This window comes from Calliphora vicina, chromosome 1, assembly GCF_958450345.1.
Source record: "Calliphora vicina chromosome 1, idCalVici1.1, whole genome shotgun sequence".
Lineage (NCBI taxonomy): Eukaryota > Metazoa > Arthropoda > Insecta > Diptera > Calliphoridae > Calliphora > Calliphora vicina.
This window is the reverse complement of record NC_088780.1, coordinates 79,835,691-79,859,272: the sequence shown is the minus strand read 5'-3', so window position 1 is coordinate 79,859,272 and position 23,582 is coordinate 79,835,691. Positions and strand designations below refer to the sequence as shown.

General features: G+C 31.2%; 2 protein-coding genes across 2 annotated transcripts in view; both read left to right on the top strand.

Moving 5' to 3' along the window:
* The window catches only part of LOC135963224 (uncharacterized), a 42,059-nt gene extending 33,085 nt beyond the window's left edge, over nt 1–8,974 (top strand). The window contains exon 2 of the mRNA XM_065514990.1: nt 3,034–8,974. Coding sequence (XP_065371062.1) covers nt 3,212–6,820 — 3,609 coding nt within the window. The 5' untranslated portion in view covers nt 3,034–3,211 and the 3' untranslated portion in view covers nt 6,821–8,974. The remainder of the gene's footprint in view (nt 1–3,033) is intronic.
* Nucleotides 1–23,582, top strand: part of TTLL5 (Tubulin tyrosine ligase-like 5) — a 227,961-nt gene that overhangs the window by 48,251 nt on the left and 156,128 nt on the right. The gene's annotated exons all lie outside the window — the stretch shown is intronic.

The window sequence follows — 23,582 nt, the reverse complement described above, 5'->3', positions numbered from 1 at the left end:
ATGGGGAGATTGATTTGAATATATTGAAAGTGTCTCCAGCACTAAATTCACATAAATTATCTCAGTTTGATTACATATATGTACGAATTGGGTTTTGTAATTTTAGTATGTACTTAGAAATAAAAAGTTTTCTTCAAAAAATATATAGCAACACTGGTTCTGTTTACGCGTGAGAGAGTTGCTCTTTTGAGAACACATTATGAAAAGCTCTCTCTCAAGGTGAATTTATATACCAGGTGGTGTTGATAGCATAGCTGATTAATGTTGTTTGGATGTTTGAGCTGTCAATTATCCTGTGTTTGTTTCGGCGAATGCTACAACAAACGTAAAAGTAACAAACAGCAGGCAAACTTTGACAGCTTAAACCACATAAACAAAAACAAATTGCAAGTGGTTTTTGTAAATGTTGTACTTGTTGTAGAATCGACACTACCTGGTATATAAATTCGCATTGCTGAAGATTGACAAAAAAACACATACATACAAATAAAGATTTGTTTGTTATTATACATATATTAGCATGACGTCATTGAAAACAATAACAACTTACATTGTGTTTTGGTTTTTTTGGTTATATCTCAGCCCAGGTCCAACTTACTATGGTCTTATATACGTCGATGCATAGGTCTTTGAAATATCTATCATTAGATATCCATATTGTCTATATTAATGACTTAGTAATCCAGATATAGGTCAAAAATAGGTAAAAAATCGAGGTTGTCCTGGTTTTTTCCTTATATCTTAGCCATTTGTGGGCCGGTTTTCTCGATTTTAAATAGCAACCGAGCCGGAAGAATTCCGGAGATATTGATATATGAATCATGTATGTATGTTATTTGGGGGCTTCGTAAAGTTGATTTCAACACACAGACGGACAGACGGACAGACGGTCATGGCTATATCGATTCCGCTATCTATAACGATCCAGAATATATATACCTTATGGGGTCGCAAATGAAAAATGTGGAAATTACAAACGGAATGACAAACTTATATATACCCTTGCCACTCATGGTGAAGGGTATAATAAAAAAATGTTTAATATTTTTTTTCCGAAATCAAAAACCTTTTTGACTTTTTTTTAAAATGGGCCCCTTTTTTAAATAAAGCTTATATATTTTCCTTGAACACCTGTTTGGTCGCTTAGTGAGATGCGAGTGGGATATCTATCAAAATAAATATTTTGTAACGCAAAACATACAATTTTTGACTTTTTTTTGCAAAATCAAAAACTTTATTGACTTTTTTTTCAATATGGACCTTTTTTATTTTTTTTTAGCTCAAACAAAAGTTTAGATATTTTCCTTTGATTTTCGAAAGATTGAAGAAAGAGCTATCTAAACTATTTGGAACACATTTTGCTAAGAACAATAGGTAATAAGTTACATGGATAAGAAAAAACACCTGCTTGATCAAAATGTCAAACTTTGACCCCCTCTAACTCAGAGAGTTCTCGGCCGATCTTGTTGAAAAATTGTAAATTTCATCCCGATCGGAAGACATCGATTTCAAAAGTTGGTTCACTTGACATGAGTCAGAAAATGGTTAACACAATAATGAGAATTTATGTTGAAGCATATGGGTGTTAACCATTTATTGAACATTTTCTGATAACTTTGTAAGAATATGACAACCGTGTATTAAAAATTAAAAAAAAATTAAAAATTAAAATTAACTAAATAGATTGACCCAGTAAATAATAATTGTCGAACGCATACAAATGGTTGGTATCTTCCTTACATCCTTCACAAGATCTCAAATTATATACAGTCAGAGTCAAAATTTAGTATAATAATACGCATTTTCATCTATGAAGCTAAATATTTTAATTAGAGAATGAAATATATAACTTTGAATTATTTTTTCTTTTATTATTTTAAAAAACTTTGAAAATTAAAATTGATTTTGTGACGTTTGTCAAATCTGTTGTATTATTCATTCAGTGATGCCAAATCACCATGCCAAATTACACGATTGATTACTTCCAAGGCGTATCTAATAAGGTGACGTCGAAAAGCCAGCTGACTATTTTTTGCTCGATATGTTTTTTCACTTCTATCTGTCAAAGTTTGTTTACATTTCGTTATTAATTTAAATTAACGTTTTTGTTTCTTTTAATAAAAAATATAAAATAGAAGAAAAGTGAATAATTGATAATATAAAAGTGAATGGAGTACTTATTGAAAGTAAATTTCACGTATTTATTTATTTTCACCCCTGTTTTTGATTTTTGCAGTCTGCTGTTGTTTAGCTGTTTGACAGTTAGCAAATAATTTTACAAAAACAAAGTACATGTTGTTTTTGGTAAAGTTGTATTTGTTGTAGAATTGGGTATACCTGTAAGTAAATTTGCCTTGATTACTTCCATATGTAAAGCTTTATTATGAAAATGAGTGTTTAATAATGTAAATGTCATCATCTTTGTCATATTTTCTGCGAGGCATATTTTTGATAAATGTCTATGTTAACAGCAATATTGTCCAATATATGGGACGTATCCAGAAAAAGTTAATGTTTGTTGCGCCATAAATTTCTTTTTAATTTTTTTTTTCAAGTAAAATCTAGAAGGCTTGAAAAGATTATTTAAATTTTCATTAATATACATTAGGGGTATTCATTTCAATAGAAAGGGAAAATTTGTTAAAAACACAACTTTTGGTGGAATTTTTTCTTCTGTTTGTTTAATGGTTTAATACTGAAAACCTTGATTAATATTATCATTAGAGGAGTTCGCGAAGTACAAAATTTTAGGGGATATTAAATATTTTAATTTATTTTATAGTATGTCTTAATATTTTCATACTAAAAAGGGCAGTTAATATTTTGTATAGATTTTAATATTAAGTATAAACAAATCGAATCGAATTTTGAATAGAAAAAAAAATAAACATATTTACAAAAAATGTTTTGAAAATATGTTTTAAGTTAATATTTATTTATTGTCAAATAAAATACATATGTTTTGTCAATTATTTTACATTTGTTGTTTTAATTACTTTAAACGTTCTGTGTTTTTTCTTCCTCCACTTTTAGTTGAGAAAAACTAATTGACTTACAGAAATTAGCCACGAGTTGTTGTCTTCTTCACTTGGATTATATTGTTAAATTTCCAATAACGATTGTCATTGTTGATTGCATTGCTTAATTGCTGGTCACAATTTTGTTTATAAACACTTGTACGGACATAAAATATATATAATTTCCTATAAAAATGTCAAATGAAGATGGAAGCGAAGATCGGCTTACAAAGAATGAATTTGCTGAATTGATTCAGCATTTATCGGCGCAAGAAATTCTCACAGTAGAATATCGTATTGGTACAAATTGGAGTAAATTGTTTTCGCGTAAAAATGCTTCGGCACAGACATTTTATTGTAATCTATGTGTTCTTGAGGTGAGTTCATTTAAAAATTTGCTTGCGCATATCGATGGTAGAAAACATAAACTGCAAATGAAAAGAGTAAAACTATTGTATCATCCTGATTATACTTATCCTAAAAATAATAAGAAAGAATTGGTTGTGGAATCTGTGACAAAAAAGTCAGAAAATGCTTCAGCAAGTTCTATACCCAAGCCTGTGGCAAATATTTCATTGCAGCCAACAGTTGTAGAAAATGTAAAATCGGAAAATAAAATGTTGCAAAATAATGCAAAAAACAAAACGCCTCTTATCAAGCAAGGAAATAATTTAGAAAGTAATAAATCAGTTGGAAAATCTACAATTAATAATCAGGATACAATAAATGATTCTTTGAAGATAACATCAAATGACATTATCAAACAAAGCGAACAAGTTAAAGGGGATGCAAGTAGAGAAAACGAAAAGCTAGATGAAAGTAAATCTTCATTTCAGCTAACAAACTCTAATAAAAGTAATCAGGAGGAATTGAAAGATGAAATTGAAATAGAAAAGAGGCCAGATACCGATAAAAATAAATCTTCGAAAGTTACAGTTACTGATGAGGGCACAATGAAGATGTCCCCAGTTGCTGCAAGAAAAAGATTATTATCGGATAATAAAACGGCAGGTGAAGTGGAGGTAAAAAAAGCAAAGATTGTAATTATTCCAGCAGCTGCATTATCCCCAAAATCAAGTTCGATTAAGTCAAATGAAGGCAATGATGAGAAGATCAAAGAAAAGCCCCAATACCAGACGGATAAAATTATAATACCAACCGTACATAAAAGTAAACCACATAATGATAAGGTTGTGTCGCCGTCAACATCTGAGACACCTGCTAATCTGCCGAAGTTTTTGGTTAAATCATACAGTTCGAAACCGAGTGATAACGATGTTCATGGAATATTAGGTGTGGAATATGTTATTAAAATTCTTAAAAGTCGTCATGACATTTCCCCTCGTTATGAATGCGGATTATGTGAACTTGTATTTGATGGATTTGCCATGCAACGGCATCTAGAAGGGTACAATCACCGATTGAAATTTTGCGAAAAACATTTTCCAACAGCAATACGTCATTATCGGCAGTATATGCAAAGTGTCCCAGAGCATGAGTTATTTAAAGTAATGACACCTGTACTCGCAAAACTAGCGCTAGCAATCGAACAACATCATGGCAGAAATTTACCATACGAATGTTATGAACGAGATTTTACTCTGAATCGCCACGAAATACTTGCAAAAGCATTTTCATGTCGGCATGCTTCAGAACAGTATGGCCCGACATTTACCCATGTAGTTGGATCAAAAGAAATCGATGAATTTATCAATAATAAGCACCAATATTTTCCACCTACCACTTCAAGAACTCCTATATTTGATATGAAGCCTGGATGTACCAGTAGCAAATCTGATATACGTCAACAAAATTCCAAAACTGCTGACAAAGAATTTAATTCACGTCATCGACATGCAGGTCGTGAAAATGCGAATTCGGGTGTATTATCAAGACATGTAGACACTACATATAAATCATACATGTCATCTGGCTTATATGAGAACATGTACCCTCCTACAAATATTTACAGCCAAAAAGATAACAGAAATGTTACTCAACATGTCGATGATGAGACATACAATATCATGGTAGACGATTTCCTTAAGGGAACTTTAAAGGGAATTTCAGGAAGTGGTAGATTACGTGATCATCGCAAACGTTCTCCATCTCCTTTTTATAATTTGAGCTCTGGAAAACGTAAATCATTATCTCCACTACGGCAAAATGATATTTGGCAAGCATATCGACACATGGTTGATCAGGAGTTACATAATCTTGACGAATGTTTTAAGCAATATCGAAAAGACCCCGAAACACATCCGTCCTACAATGATGAATGGCAAAAGTTTTGGAAACGCCGAAAAGATGAGTTGGTTTCGGCTGGTCTTGATCATCGTAAATATAACTATCAACCCGAGTGGGTAAGATTTATAAAAATTCGCATAGAAGAATTTTACGGACAAGAAGTTGAAAACCTAAAGATAAAGTCTCGGGAACGGCTTTGTCTGCCGCTGACAAATGAGAACGTACTCGATGAAAAATATCATGTTCAAGCTCCGAAAATTATCTTTTCTAACGAATCGACAAATGACGCTTGCAACTTATCAACTGCCCCAACATCGTTGACTTCCTCAAATGACACTACTCCACAGGTTGTGTCAGTATTGCGTTTAATGACAGCATTAGAGGATAGTTTGGGAAGCTTAGGACCTAAAATCATAGATCTGTTGTCAAAGGGTTTACAAGCTGAAAAAACGAATCCTTCTCTTGTCAATGCTATAATACTTAATGATGAGAACTGTGCGGTAATTGAAACAGCCAAAGAAAAGTTCAAGGGATTAGTTATCACTGGGCTTTTCGAAGGATCAAAGAAGAGAGTTTTAAAACAGGTAGTCAACGATGCAGATACACTTCTTAAGTATGCGTATCAGTTTCGACAGCTGTTGGCATCTCAACGTTCTTCGGTTGATACATCAATAAATCGAACGCAAAACCATCAATCCTTTTTACTCGACTCCGCATCCGTCAATGTCTCCGATACACTTAAAAATCAACAAAGTCAAGCTCAAAATACAAATCCTTTGACAAGAAAAGCTAAATCATCGTTATCCACAACTGAAAACTTGTTAACACGTGTGGACAAGAAAGAATTAGCATCCAAATTAGCTGCTTCACTCGTAGCTCAGGGAAAAACTGACTTTGATCCACAACAATTACAACAGCTTATTGCAGTTTACAAATTAATTGAAAAAAAGAAACGTGAAAACAAAGGTAGTTGTTCCTTACCAGAATCGACTTCATCGAGTAAAAAAGCTTTATCCGATACCCTCTCAGATTTACTAAAACCATCATCATCTTCTTCATTATATGAAATCCCTGATGGCTCAAATCATTCTAGTGCATCACAAACTGCACACGGATTACCGAATCAAACATTAGTTGGCAGTCAATTATCATCAAATATCACTGATGTATTTCAACAAAATAATTTAAGCAATACATCTGCTATTGGAAACTGCTTCCCATCAAGCTCCTTTACAAGTGTTTTACAAAATTCTAGTGACAATTACTTTAACAATACAGCGCAATCAATGGCCAATGCATACGGTGCAAGTGAAGGTGGAGGAGGGAACTTGTCGGAACTACGTAGTGATTATGGATTGTATTCCACAAACAACCTGCACCCACATCAACAAAACACCAACATGAGAGATGCGTACAACAACCAACAATACCAGAATAACAACAGGATGACGACACAAAACTGGGGTTGGAATCCAAATATGGAAATGAATCAAAACTACAATATGGGTGGACCTAATAATAATTATAATCAAAACTCCAATTGGCAAAATTTTTAACTTGCACCTGTAATATATCTGCAAAATTTTGATCAAATAGTTTTGTAATTAAAAAATTAATTACATACAAAAAGCATTACATATAAATATATATTTGTTCAAATTACAATGCCGTACGCTTTTTTCTTAAAAACATAATATGTACTATTTTATAATTAAGTACTTTATTCATACATAATTGGACAATTCAATAATTACATTATATATGTACGTACAGTGTCTTACCATAAGTTTGTAAATTTTGCCATAGTTTAAAAAAAGAATCGATATTTGTAGGTTTTTTTTAAACTTTTATAAGTTCATTTGCATTATTGTTTAAACAATTTTAAAGATTCATATTACATTTTTTTAAACTTAAAAAATATCTTCGTTACACTATTTTCTAACATATTTGAACCATGGAAATGTTTCCCATTTGTGCAAATGTGCGCCTCGTGATTCATTAAATGCACAATAAAAAAGTTCAAGTTTACGAATCCAATTGTCGGGCAAATTTATCATAAATTTTCATAAAATTTTTTACATTTCATAGATTGCTCATTTTCCGAGGCATTTAAGAGTTTACATGAAAATAAATTTATAAAATTCCTTCAAAAATTCTATAGAAAATCATGATTTTTCTGACTAATAAAAAAAATTTATAAACTTTTGTAGGACAGTGTATTTTTAGATATATTAATATTCTCAATCTCTGTTTTAAATAATATGTATATTAGAATAAAACAAAAAATTAGGCACTATATCTTCATTACTTGGTGGACAATAGTGTACTGATAAATAAAACAGTGTATTCGGTTAATTTTGAGAAAAGGATATTTCGCATTCGTATCATTTACTGAAACCATCCTTCCAAGTTTTTTATAAACGATATACTTGTGAGATTATGGAAATTGTTGTTGTAAAAATGAAAGAATATAAACATTTTGCATCACAGTTTTCATGCACTGCAAGTTACGGATAGGACCGTTTTGATATTTGAATACAAATGTAGAAAGTTATACATATCTCTAATCATTTTCATGCTATTGTCATATGATAAAATTAAAATTATTTGTAAATCAATAAGGTTATCGACACTATAATTCACTATAATATAATAGTGACTATATTCACTGCTAATTAATTTTCCATAGAAATACGAATACCATTATTATTGAATTGATCCAATTATTGATTCATTAACTAATAAGATTGAATGTAATTTAATATTCGCGTTCCTCATATTTAAACCTATTATAGTAAATGGGTTAAAAATTAACGAAACCCCCGATATCTGGTTAAATGTTAAAAGTGGTGAGCGAAAGTACATTAATATTATGCATAAACAAAATATTTTGGATGAATATGTGGGTATGTAATTTAAAAAAAAGTGTTCTGATTTTGTTATATCATGCCTTTTAAGGTTTCATTGCGCGGAGATTTATTAAATTCGGAGATGACAATGATTTGTAAATAATACCCCACAAATTAACACTTCCAACTTCATAATCTTTAAACGGATCCCAGTAAATCACAAATTGTAACACAAATTTTTCTAGCAGACTGCATATTTCATTGTGAGTGTTAAAAAAAGTTAAAATTGTTTTTCTGGAAAATTTGTTTATTTTTTCACTCGCTCTAATGCATTTCTGATGCGTTCTAATAGTGTCAAAATAATGCTCATTTCCCTACATTTTCTTGTGGAATTGTATAGTATAAATTTTGCTCAAAATCAGTGGTTTCAGTTACAGAAATGCAGCAGGAGTTGGAATGAAAAAAAGAAATACACTATTGCGATCAGTGATGGTTATAAATAGGCATGATATCACAAAATCAATTTTTTTTAAATGAAGGCTAATATATATGTATTTAGTTTTTCAACTCATAAAATTAATTCTGAAATATAACATAATTTCCATTATGTATGTATATGAAATAAATGTATTCACCAATAGTTAGATACAATATTATCATATGTTTTTGATTATGTTTTGTTTATGCGGTCCACATTCGCTCTTCAAGAACAGGTTTGAAAGAATATAAAATAATAAATTCGTTCGGTAAAAATAATTGCCATTATTTTACATTCAATCCATATTTAAATTAATGTAATTATAATTAAAAACTTATACTTAATAAATCTGCGGATATTGAATAAATAGATTTTTTTAAAAATATGTTTTTTTATATTTAAAAAGTAAGTACATATCTACCTTAAAGTGATGTAACTTAAAAATGTTTGAATATGACAAAGGCGTGTGGTGGACAATTAATGTCATTAGGATAATTTGTGGAAAAAAACAATTGAAGCTTCAATTGATTTTAACTATTTAATTTTTTATACACATTAATTTTAATTTCAGAATTTCGAGAAATGCTAGTCGGATTTTTGTGACAAATATGTTATTATTGGGTATATGACTTAAAAATGGGAGATTTTTTCAAATTTTAAGCCTTGTTTTAAACATTTGTACAATAAAAATCTATTCAAAGTATTGGCCATTGGTAGCTATGACCTTTTCATTCTGAATACTTTTTAACAGGTATTGCAACATATGGCCGAGCGTTGCCATGATGGAATATTACGATTTCTTGCCTGGCCGCATATTCTAGGCGTTTTTCGTCCAATGCTCGCTTCAGTTCGGTACAGGTTCCCTGTGATGGTATGGTCAGATTTTTTTATTATCTTTTATAGAATTCAAGCATCATTTCGGACACTCAAAATCGTCTTTCAAGGTCTCTCGGCTTCAATTCGTATGGTACCCAATTTCCCTGCATAAGATAAAAATATTTTTCTATAATATTAATATAGAAAGGCCCTAACTCGTTTTTTCCAAAATAGATTTTTTTGCATACTTAGATAGATAATCCCCTAATACACCGTTGATAAAAAATTAGAGTACTCCGACCGAAAATAAAAATACAAGCAGTTACAAAAAGCCCAAAATAATTTTATACCCCAATTCTGTTCGACGATTGTTTCGTCTTGTCTGAGGAAGAAAAGTAGTCGAAGTTACGATTCAGTAAGACAATATATTTTTTTCGTCTGTCTTACGTGGTTTGTGTCTATGATTTACCTTATTGTCAGATTATTACTGCAAAGATATTTTTTTTTTAAATTTATAAATTTTTCTTCTACTTGTTGCTTTAAATTTGGCAACAATTTTGTTTTGTGAAAATTCCAAAAAAAATTATACTTCCGACAAAAAATGGAAGATTCTACCAAAAAAAGAATGTAAGTATACAATTGGTTGTTTTTCATTCTAATTTATATTTATCTTTATATACTTTAAAGATTAAAGATAACAACAACAGAGCAATTTTAATTTCTTTGTAAGGAAATAAAGAAATATCCGGAAATTGCATTAAACAAACCCGTGTTTGCAGCAAATAAGGCAAATATTGAGTTTATATGGGCAGATATTACAAACAAATTAAATGGTTTGGGCCGCCTCAAAGAGAAGTAGCAGAATGGAAAAAGGTATGTAGCAATATAAATTTGTAAACATTTTTTTAAACATGTTTAAGGATACTCGTAATATAAATAGTGCTAAATTTAATCGTGGTACTAAATTCCGAAAACCACATTAAATTTACGACTCATGTTTTGATGGTTAGTATATATAAAATAATACTATTACTTGTTTCGTTTAGGTTTGGGCAGAACTGAAATCAAGAACAAAAAACAAAATTTTCGGAAAACCACCAATCTCTAATGACTATAGGAGGTGGTCCTTATCATCACGATTCATTGTCTCCACTGGAAGAAATGGTAGACGAAGCCATAAATATAAGATCAGCGGCACTGCCACCTGGAAAAAAATAGGACTAGAATAAAATATTTGTACAACCTCCAGCCAAAACAATGATTTTCACCAATCAACCTTAAAAAGGGAATCTGATTCAACAAATGATTTGTTGAGGGAACAAGTGAATCAACAAAAAAAACTTATCCAAGATATAGAAGAGCTAACTGCGACTCAAAAAAAAATCGCAGATTCTACTGAAAAGTTGGCAAACATTGCAGAAAAGTTTTTTAATTACATGACATCTGATGAATAAAAGACATTTGTGTTTTAAACTATATAAATTTTATTTTTTTAATTTTGGGAATAAAATACATAGATAAAACAGTTATATAGTTAGAAATATGTAGATAGATAGATACATCGTATGGAATTCTATTTAAGTATTGAAATTAATTATAATACGCCTACGAATATCATTTGCAACGTTACTGGTCTCATGCACAACATCATCTGCAATATCATCAATAATGGGTGCTTCTGGAAGATCTATTTCACTGCTGTATTTTACACATGCATTGTGCAGTGCACAGCACACATTTATAATTTTGGTAACTTTCTCAGGTTCATAATGCAGTCCTCTTTCCCCCAGTATACATCTAAACCAGCTTTTGAGAACGCCTATGCAACGTTCCACACAATTCCTGGCTTTTATGTGATTTTTCTGGTACATTTACTCCTGTGCCGTGGTGCAATTTCTCAGCGGAGTCATTAAATAGGGTAATAACGGATATCCGGAGTCACCTAGAATAACAAATAAATAAAAAAGAAAGTACAAAATAATAATAATGTATGCTCTATAAATATTTATACACACCTAACAGCCAAAAATTTCTTTTCCCACTACTATATAAGCTATTGAAAAATTGATTTGCTTGACATCCTCTCCAAATGAAGGAATCATGGTTACTTCCAGGATGCCTAGCATCTATAAGCGGATTAAAAGCTCATCATCACAAATCTGTAATTAAAATATATTTAAAGACAAATTACGTTAAAAAAAACATCATACTTACTATCATGACGTTTATGCTCCCTTTCTATTATAATAGAATTCCGGATTTGCTTGTGGACATTTTATGCGTACATGTGTGCCATCCACAAAGCCTAAAACCCCGGGAAAATTAAATCTCTCATTAATCCTGAATTTTGTAGATTGTTCTTCTTCCTGTGACATTTTTAGTTGAATCAGCTTTGGGCAATAGTGGCATTCAGAAACCGTTAAGCATTCATCCAAAATACGGCACATGCTCGTCTGAGAAACGCATCCAAGAAAGTCGTTTCCAACCGGCCTTTGGTAACTACCTGTCGCTAAAAACTTCAAAAATATGGCTACTTTTAGTGTTGGGTGTATTGCAGTAGGTTTTTTGCATATGAGGGGTTACCAAGAACAATACATTTTGGAACACTTCCTTGGTCAATCTAAAATTTCTCTGAAACCTAATGATAATAGCATTTAGCATATTTAGTGTTACATTTATTATTTACTTACTCAGCATTTGTTAGTTCCAACGGATTAGTTCTATCGCACAATTTTTTTCTTTCAACTCGAAGAATTTTCGTTGTTGAAACATATCCAACAAAAGAAAACATTTTCAAAATATTCAAGACGACTACAAAATTATTATCGTCTGTTTGATATTTAAAAACGTCCATAAAAACGTTATTAACTGCCATTATCCTAGACAACAACCATTATTGTTTATAGAATTCAAAACTAATAACTCAAATATGAAAAGAAGAAAATTCGTCCTAAATCGCACAGTGGTTTAGAAACTTTTTTTTTTGGAAATAATTCGGTATCTCGGGAACTATTGGAGATATTATTACAAAATTTCACATGGTTAGAGCTGAGGTGTTTTTGAGTTGAATTACATTTGTTCAGCTTCCTAGGGGTAATACGGGCCAGTTTGTGCCCCCTCAAAGTTGGTCACCTCGGGTCTCAAAATTTTTAAAAAAATCCCCAAAAATTCATTTATGATCCGAATGAGCTGAAATTTAAAATATAAATAGTCCTTGAAGTCCTCAGAAGTTCCACAAACCTTGCCCGCTTTGACAAATTTGTACGTTTTTTCATATAATGCGTGCAAAAATCTGTTACACTAAAATTTCTGTTAAGTCAGTATGTGTTTGAATTCAAAATTTACATTTGATATGTTAATAACATTTTGTACGCATTATATGAAAAAATGTACAGATTTGTCAAAGCGGGCAAGGTTTGTGGAACTTCTGAGGAGTAAATAAAGGCTTTTTATATAAGTATTTGATACTGTTGAAAACATTATGACCTGAGGATTGATATTTTAGTAAAATTAAATAATTTTATAAAATTTTGGGACTTCATTTACCTTAAAAACTAAAAAAAACTTTCATATGGTGATTTTCCACGAATAAAAATATAAAATTTGATTTAATGTAAAATTTTAACGGTTAAAGATATCATAACAAAATTGGGAACTAATTTAGATCCAGATGTCCTTAAATTAATGACATTATAATTTTTGACATTTTTTATTTTCAAATACCGAAATTCCTAAAACGGGGAAAATGTGTTCCAAAAACTGAGTTTTTTTTAGAAAAGTGCCTACTGTGACGCTATTTACCGTGTGATAGTAAAACAACTTTCTAAGTATTTAAACAACATATAGGGTTATACAAATACGGAACTTTTTCGAGGATCGGTGCTTTACCTTTTTAGAATTTTTTACTGAAACCTAAATATTTTTTTTAAAATTGTCCGAGTTTGGATAGGTCTGGGGGATACTGTGTCCGCTTAAGTGAGCCCAATTTTACTTTACATGATTTTGCATTAAGTTTTCTTTCCGGAACATATAAAAATTGTATATAGTCCCAAAGAAAATTTGTTTCTACAAAAGAAAAAATATAGGGACTTTTTTAGGAAAAATCGTAAAAAATTAGGCCCATTTTACATGTTCCAACTTTGGATGCGTGTTACTTTTTACACGGACGAGATAACTGTTACCAAGTTTTTTTATTTTATTTATAATTTTATTGCCAATATAGCTGATATTTTTAAAAAAAAATTCGACCCTCCGTAGGGCCGCCATATCTAAAAAACAAAAAAAAATCGAGCAAAATTAAAAAAAAAAATAAATAAACCTAAATATCTCTTCAACTGAAGGAGATAACCTACACATGTAAGCGTATTTTGTAGATCTTCTCAATGACTATTTATATTTTAAATTTCAGCTCATTCGGATCATAAATGAATTTTTGGGGATTTTTTTAAAAATTTTGAGACCCTAGGTGACCAACTTTGAGGGGGCACAAACTGGCCCGTATTACCCCTAGGAAGCTGAACAAATGTAATTCAACTCAAAAACACCTTAGCTCTAACCATGTGAAATTGTAATATCTCCAATAGTTCCCGAAATACCGAATTATTTCCAAAAAAAAAAGTTTCTAAACCACTGTGAATCGTCAAACAGAATTGGGGCATTAATATTTTTTTTAAAAAAAAGCCCTAACTTACTACTTGCTCAATGCTAAGTATTGGCTCATACTTAGTAGGCGCTGAATTTATTTAATTTTTAAAAATATGTGTTTTATATTACGTGCCTCATTTAGTGCTTATTTTTGTGAAAAATCCATTATACAATTGAATTGCACGACTAAGTATAATTTTATTAGCATCGAAATATCTGATGAATGCACTTCGAAAAGGAAGAATAAAGCAAACAAATTAGAGTGGCAGCAAAATATCAATAAAACAAATCGAATGAAAGGTAAAGAATATGCTAGTGCATCTAAGAGAGGAGTTTGTCATAACCTGCATGACAACTGGGAGAACGTTGCTCGTCACGATTCTTAAGGCATTGTTCAGTTTTTACAGAATGTGTACGGAAAGATATTTTCAAATTGTTTTGGGAGATGTCCTGGGAACAGAAGCGTTTATATGTTACCAGCCTTGTTAGCTTCATAGAAAAGATGTTATGAAAATACGATACGATCCAAATCAATATTATATTTTTTGAGAATTGATTCAAACCGTTTACAAGTATGCCGTAACATGTTTCTCTCAACATTGGGATTAAACGAGAAGATGGTTCGTAATTGGGTTAATAATAGTGATAAGCACGGCACACAAATTAGTCCCAAAAAAGCTTCAAACCTGCGCATCCAATCTAAACGAAACACACTGACTGGTCAGCAAGGTTGCCAACTCTTCAGCTCAGAAAATGGCTAGATTTTGAATTATAAATGGCTAAAACCCAAAAATAATACAAATATACAAATTCATAAATATTACATTTCTTGCCCCCATTACCACGGAGTCTGGTTATGTGTTAACTAATAGTTATACTGACAGTTTTGAAAAATAATTTTTACCGACTTCGTATTAATGGGGTTTAGCAGATTAACCCCCACTTTCTCAATCTCCGGTTATCGTTTTTCGTAACGATATACTTTCAATAAATATAATTTTTGTATGAGAACTGTCAGTATATCGTCACGATGAAAAATAACCAGAGATTGAGAAAATGCGGATAAATATTGTAATATCAATATTTTTTTTTTCCTTTTTGATAAATTAAACATATTTTTGGGCACTTACATTCAAAATCGGATCCATTGAAGAAATGTAAAATTGATTTTTGAATATGCCTCATGTGTTTGCTTTGGAAACAATTTCGAAGCCTGTTTTCATAAAACCAATAATATTCTCATCAAATCATCAACAGACGAATTTGTTTAAAAATACTGTTTCTTTGTCATTTGATAAAAAATACTGTTTTATTTTTAAAAAATTCCAAAAATACTCGAGATAAGTATAAAATAAAAAAGGCTAAGACAAAATAAAATGGCTAGATCTTCCGGCTAGATTAATTCTAGCCATTTTTTTATGGCTAAATGAAAATAAAATCGCTAGATCTAGCCGGAAAATGGCTAAATTGGCAACCTTGCTGGTCAGCAGAGAAGCAAGCCGTCTTATTTTTTTCGGGAGCGGCTGAAGGGGTAAAAATTGTCGGCAGCGGCGGCGGCTTAAGCCCACTTTTTACCGGCTTAAATATTTTTTCGGCTGCGCCGACTTTAATGAAACATTTTTTTTAATTAGCATGTATTGCTTTTATATATCAATGCCTATTTTTTACTATTTTATATTTATGAGAGGAAATGTTCAATATTAAATCCTGCATATTAATAAGTTTGAAAAATAAAAAAACAATTTAAAATCATTCGGTATATCCAGAAATCATCTTAAAAAATTCCTATTTTTGCTTTATATTTTTTTCGATACCCGGCAATAGAGAAAATGCAAAGTGTTACTGAAATTTTAATTTGTTCCAAAAATATATTTTGTATTATTTCCAGTATTATATATGTATACCAGGCGCGGTGGTAAATATGATAGAAAATGTTTTCATATAAATAAAAAGCAAATGTAAAATAAATTCTACTTTATTTTCTGATGACTGTTCACACTGTTTTAGTGATATTAGAACAGTGTGAAATACTGTAAAGACGCTAAATTTACAAAAAAGTACTTAAAAATCGACTCAGCCGATGAAATCAGCTAGAAAATAAGCCGCCGATGAGCCGGTACTTTCGGCGGCGGCTGCTCGGCTAGCCGCCGGTTACGGCTTGCTACTCTGCTGGTCAGCGCAATAAAGAAAAACGTGACTTTCTAAAGAAATGGCTAGGTGAATTCGCACTATTGTAGAAAGAAAACTAAAAAATTGTATCTGGAAACCAGTTTTTGCTCTTATCAGGAGATTTACAGGCTTTATTCAGTCGCATGTAATTCGCATAAAGAAAGAAGGAGATATTAAATTATCTTATCCCATTTTTGCAGAGGTTTTAAAAGAACAAAATATATCTATATTTAAACCAAAAAAAAGATGAATGCGATGTTTGCGTTTTATATAGTGCCAACAATTTATCTCATGAAGACTATGAGCTGCACAGAAAACAGGTAGAGAAAATGAGAGAAGAAAAGCGCAACGATATAAAAAATGCGAGTCCTTGTTATGTGCAGTGTTTTGTATGGATATGCAAGCTGTGAAATTAGTACCCTAACTTAACGCCAGTGAAACTGCAGGTACATAATTTTACAATTTATAACGTTGCAATTTATGTGATACTTATTTTTATTTCACTAACGCACAGTGGGGCAGAATCAAAATTTTTCTAAATAATTAAAAATTTGAAAAAAGTGAAATTCTGAAAATTTTATGAAATTACTAAGGAACTGTTATCAAAAACGGCGGCTATTTTCAAGCCGACTTAAGCCGAAAATAATACGGCGGCGGCGGCTTTGAAAATTAATCGGCGGCTCGGCTCAGCCGGCTTACAGCCGTTCGGCGCAGGTCTCTGGCTCGGCTAGGAGTTTTCGAGTTATAGGCATTTCAAAATTGAAATTTTAAAATTTTGCCATACTTTGGTCCGCTTTTTTAAAAATATGGGTCGTACTTTTGGACCGAATGGACTAGAATTTTTTTATTAGTTAGACAACTAAATTACGAATAATATACAAATGATTTCAGAGCAATATAAATTATGGATTCAAAAATAAACGATTTTCAATTTAAATATTCCAAAAATAGTTGATTTTTGCTGTTTTTTGGGCGAAAAATTGTTATATGCTCTTAAAAAAAACTTTCTTTAAGAACATATAACAATTTTATTTTTTTCTGAAAGATATCTTTACGGAGAACATTTTGATATAAATAGCATGTCCTATTCTTAGAATATGTCGCCCCTACGCCCTTCGGAATTTGACCTATTTTTTATCAAATATTCTACTTTGGGCCACATGTTCTAAAATCCCAAAGATCAGAAAACAAAAAGCTGCATTGGAAACCGTAATGTGTTTCCTATTTATCGCCAAAGTATTTTCCCAGCCCTGAGGGAAATGTGGACCCTATAGGCAAAATTGTAAAAATACCATTTTTGCGATTTTCGCTCCAATTTTCAGGAATTGCGGGATTGCTTTGACCTTTTGACAAGTTTTTTTTACACCTTGTTATTTGGAATGACAAACATAAAAAACGTTAAAAATTTCATTGAGTTTCGTTAATAAATATATATTTTATTACATATTCATTAAGTTTCTAAAACTAAAATTTATATCAAAATTTAATAGCAAATATTAGGAATATAGCAAATATTAATTGCAAATATTAGGAACAATTTGATCCACATTTATTCCGAGCTATATTGTTTTGTTTAGATAAGTTAATTTTTGGTCTTACAAAAAAAATTTCAAGTCTCGATTAGATTCAAAAATATGCCACTTTAAAATTAAGTCTATCAAAAATATTACACTTTTTCATACTAATTTTTTTTTTTATAAATTTCTTATTATTTTATTCAACACAAGTCATTGGTTTTGACTCAGTCACATTAAGAAAATGTATACACATTTTTTAGCCCTAAATTGCAATAAAATTTAAAAAATTAACTCGCAAAAAGCCCTATATAACAACACTTTATAAAAAAATCTAAAATTTAAGAAAATGACACAATATTAAATTGGTTGAAGACCTTCATAAAAATCTGTGTTAAAAAAATCGCATCTACAAAACTTTAAGTTTTATTAAGTAAAGTAAGGAAAATGTTAGTTAGGTCGTTTCTATATTAAGGTAGCGATATATGTACATAAAACATATTGTTACGTTTTTACTAGGGTGATAGATTCTTCGACATTTTTTAGAAACCGGTTTTCGGTTTTTGCCAAAATATTAAAACGCCTAGAAATAAGAAGAAAAAAATGTTATTTATTAAAATAATAGTTATTAAAATAAAAACAGTTCATGGTAAAACATAACAAAAGAAAAAAGAGATCATACAATTATGATAAAGAATATACATGTATTCTAATAACAAAAAGTAAGCCTTTAATTCTAATTTGGATTACTTTTTTAACCTTCACAAGTTCTTCGGGTCCATTTGACCCATTTTGAAATTAAAATTTAATTTTTTCTAAAAGTGAGTAGTTGATATTGTTGATATTTTATGAATTTTATTTAATTTAAAATGTCAACAATTACGTTAGGTTTTTAGAAAAACAAATTTGCAAAAAAAATATAAAATTTTTTGCACTTAAGGTCTTTAGGTCATTGACCTGGAGCAAAAATCATGAATTTTTGTTACTCACAATTAAATTAAATGTTTTCGGAGCTTTGGTAACAATAATACAAATATATGCTGAACATTATACTTTTAACCCCTTATGAAGGCTAAAATAATCTCTTAGGAATAAAACACAGTTTTTAATGCTGTGGAGTATATAGATTTACTAAAGTTAAACAGTATTATGCAAAAAAAAAACCTTATTGTGGATTTAAAACACAATTTTGTTAACGAACACTTTAGCTTTAAAACCCATTTATAAAAGTATTGTATGTAAAAACGTTTGTTAAAGGCATAATAACGAATGTACTGATTTTTGTCTAAGCTGGCAATGCTTCTCATTTATTTCCCCTTTTTCGTTGTTAGTGTTGCTTTCAATTAGGATAAAATATTATATTTTTAGAGAAAAATGTATATCTGATTCTAGTAAATTTATATTAAGCTAAAATGTATTAATGTGCAAACTTTTTTATATAGTTTATTTCAATTGTTATTAAAAGTATTCGAATGACGAATATTCTGTGATAAAATAAACATCACTGTTATATAATTTATTTTATTAATTTATTTTTATTGACATTTTGTTAAATTTTAACAAAATTTAATGAATTTCTATGTGGAAACACACAGTTATACAGGTATGTTCTGCAAATCACATTTTATAAAAGTGGTTTGAAATCACATAAAAGGTGTTCTGAGCACATAATTTTGTGATTTTAATACGTTCAACAAAGTCACTAATGTTTTCAAATCACATGGTTATTTCTGCGGCTATTGCATGGAAAATATTAAAATAAATTATTTAAATAAATTAAACAATATATCCTTTATTAATTTTCTTATAGAATTACTTGTTTTATTAAAAAAACACTTAAAATTTAATAAAAATCTAGAGACACCTTTTCTGCTGTAAAAAGTTTATTTGCTTTTGTGATTTCTTTTGTGGTTTCAGGTTTGTTTTCAGTTGTCAGCTGTTTATGATTTTCGAAAATACATGGAAGCTTGCCAGACTAAAATTTTTTAATGTTTGTCTAAAATATGTTCAATATCTTTAAATTAATTATAGAATTCGTCATAAAATTTATAATATTTGTTAGATTATATTATAAGTTATCAATATGCGTGAAGTTTTTTGCGCTAATTGGAATAATTGTACTGTGGCAGCTTTGCTGTTTTGTTTTCTTTTTGACATAGTGGTTGAGCTTGCGCCATAGTTTTTGCAAAATTTTTATAAAATGTAATTCCATTCTTTTTAATTCCATTAAAGATATAACAGAAGCTCCAGGAATTTTTTTATTTTCACTTTAATATTTCTACAAAATTATTTGCAAAACAAAACATTTAAAATAAACGAATCAGCTGTTTTCTTGTGCTTTCGAAAATTTAAAATCACACCGAAAAATACAATAACAGTGTGATTTACAGAACAGGCACAAATCACACGTGTGATTTTAAAACGGTATGTGATTTGAAATCACGTGGATTACAGAACATACCTGATAATTCCGGAGTGGGTATATTAGATTGTGTGGACCTTCTTCCACAATGTTTACACATTTTATTACTATATAGCGTTGCAGATTAAAAGTAAATGACAAAAATGACAATCAAACTCACTTGTGAACCTCATGTAGTTCACTGCCGGAGGAATATCAAACAAAATCATATACTATTAAAATGGAACTTATTCGCCAGCGGAGTTGAAATTGTGTTTAGCAATTGCAATAGTATCGTCTGATATTCCAAATTTATCTTTAAAATCCTCTTTTTTAAGATAAAAAGTAAAAAGAATTCCTTAAAATAGGTTTAAAGTAGGGTTGAACCATTATTAAATTTCATATATTTAACAATGGTTTACTACAGGTGTTTTAAGCTAATTTTCGTTTTTGGATATACTTTTATCGAATTTAGCTTAACAACGGTTAGTAAGCATGTTGTAAGTTTTTGTGCATAAGACTTCAGTTTTTAATACACTAAAACTCAGAAAAAACCGGATATTCGAGGAAAAACCACGGTTTCTTCGATATTCGAAATGTGAGCTTTTCAAAAAAACCGGATCACCCTTATTTTTAACTTTTAAAAACACGGTGGTTTATTTCCTTTAAATAAACCGTATTCTTTTTATTGCAAATAAAAACTGTTTAGTGGTTTGGCCTTTTGCATGTTGTGTGCTGGCAAATTGCATTTCATTCCAATTTTTCTATACCACTTTCTTTACAGTAGGTCTTGCTCTTAGCATAGGGGTGAATTTATTTAACACTAGCATAACCCGGTGCACTTCGCTACCCCTACCCTAGTAAAATTTAAATAATATGAAAGGATTTCTGATAATACCTAACTACGTACAAACAACTTCTTCGCAACTTCACCAAGGCATATTGCAAATTGCCACCAGTATGTGTCATTTGCGGGGAGTTGCATAACACATCCCAATGTAACAAATCTAAAGATGATCCTAAAATAAAAAAATGCAGCAATTGCGGAGGTAACCACACAGCAAACTACAGGGGTTGTCCTGTCTACTCAATTGTTAAAAAATCACAAAGCCAGAAACCAAAGATTTTCCCCGCTCAGCCATTAAATAACATCAATTTTAACTACCCCCCGTTGCAACAGACATATGACAACAAAGTAACATATGCAAATGTACTTAGAAACAACCAAACTCAGCCGCAAGTCCGTCAACCCCAAAACGAAAATATGAACCCAGAGGTAAGAGAGCAAACGCCAATTTTCAATTCTACCCGACTAGAATCTACAATAGAAACTCTTGTGCAATCGGTAAATAACTTTACAAACTCAATGAGTAACATGATGCAAGAAATGCTTAAGATGCAATCAATGTTATTGCAGCCTGTGCTTAACAGGCCATGAACTGCCTAAGAATATGTTTTTGGAATGCAAACGGCATACGCCAACACAAAAACGAACTCGAATATTTTTTAAGAAACCAACAAATTGATGTAATGCTGGTTTCTGAAACTCATTTGACGTCCAGAAGTTCCTTTCGAATAAATGGATATGTAATATATGACACCAAAGATCCCAGAGGTAGAGCATGCGGAGGCTCGGCAATTTTAATAAAAGCTCGAATAAAACACTACTTAATGTGTGATTTTTGCGAAGATTATCTTCAAGCTACTACAATCTGTCTTGAAGATTTTCATCGAAACTTAGTGATTTCATCGATATACTCACCCCCAAGATTCTCAATTACAGAAAGTCAATATAATAGATTTTTTAAATCACTAGGCCCCCGTTTCCTGGCTGCTGGCGATTATAATGCTAAGCACACATTCTGGGGATCACGACTGATTACCCCTAAAGGTCGTGTTTTGTTCGACTCAATTTCTAAAATGGGTTTGCATGTGCTTTCGAGCGGCCAACCTACTTACTGGCCTACTGACCCACGAAAAATACCGGATGTTATTGATTTTAGCGTGATGAAAAATATCCCTAGAGAAATGATTCAAATTGAATCCTCGCTGGAACTATCTTCAGATCACTCACCCACTATTATTACTTTATTGAGCCCCCTAGAAATTGTATCCCCGACTGGTAATTTAGCGATGACAGGCACAAGAATAAATTGGCTCAAATATAAAAAATACCTCAGTACACATTGCTCGGAAAACATACCGCTAAGAACACCAGAAAACATCGATCACTCTCTTATCAATTTCGATAAAAATCTCAGAATGGCTGCTCAACATGCTACCCAACTCAGATATAATAGAATTAATTCTGCAGATGTCGAACGGCTCTTAAATGAAAAAAAGAAGATTTCGAAGAGAGTGGCAATTGCACAGATCCCCCAACTAAAATCGAAGCTTAAAGATTGTATAAAAAGACTTAAAAAGCTCTTGCAATTTCGAAAAATGGAATCATTGAATAAATATTTAGAAAGCCTGGACGCAACCCCACAATCGGATTACTCATTATGGCGAGCAACAAAAAATCTTAAAAGACCCGTTATATGTAAGTCCCCCTTGCGAAATTCAAGTGGTGGTTGGGCAAGAAATGATACTGAAAAAGGGAATCTGTTTGTTAATCATTTAAAAAAAGTATTTACACCGAACACATCAAACGAAGCAATTGAGTTGCCACCTGTTGCACCCTATTTTGGAGCAGCCGTACCCCTACGTTTTGAGATTCGAGAGATCGAAAATGCTATTGCTGATTTAAATCCCAAGAAAGCGCCTGGTATGGATAAGATCAGCAACAAGGTGCTTATGGAGCTACCCCGGATAGCAATAAAAATAATTCTTTTTATTTTTAATGCTATATTACGACTTGAATATTATCCTCCAGAATGGAAGGTTTCACTGGGTACCATGATACCCAAGCCGGGAAAAGATCACACAAAAGTAGAATCATACAGACCCATCAGCCTATTGTCTAATATATCAAAGCTATTTGAGAAGACACTTATGAACAAGTTGTAGCCGATGTTAACTGAAAACAATTGTATTCCGAATCATCAATTTGGATTTAGAAGAAAACACAGTACTATCGAACAAACCCATAGACTTGTAAATATGGTGAGAAAAGCGTTTGAAGAAAAGAAATACTGTTCTGCACTCTTCATCGACACCTCTCAAGCGTTTGATAAGGTATGGCATGCTGGATTAATATACAAATTGAGTCAAAATTTACCGGCAAACACACATAAGCTGTTGGAAAGCTATTTAACTGGTCGAACATTTAAGGTTAAAGAGGGAAACTTTTTAAGTACTACACAACCCATTGAAGCTGGAGTCCCCCAAAGCAGTATCCTGGGACCTTTTTTATATTTGATGTATTCGTCTGATATGCCAACTAACAATTGCACTCATACCTCAACATTTGCTGATGATATTGCTATTCTAAGCATTCATGAAAAC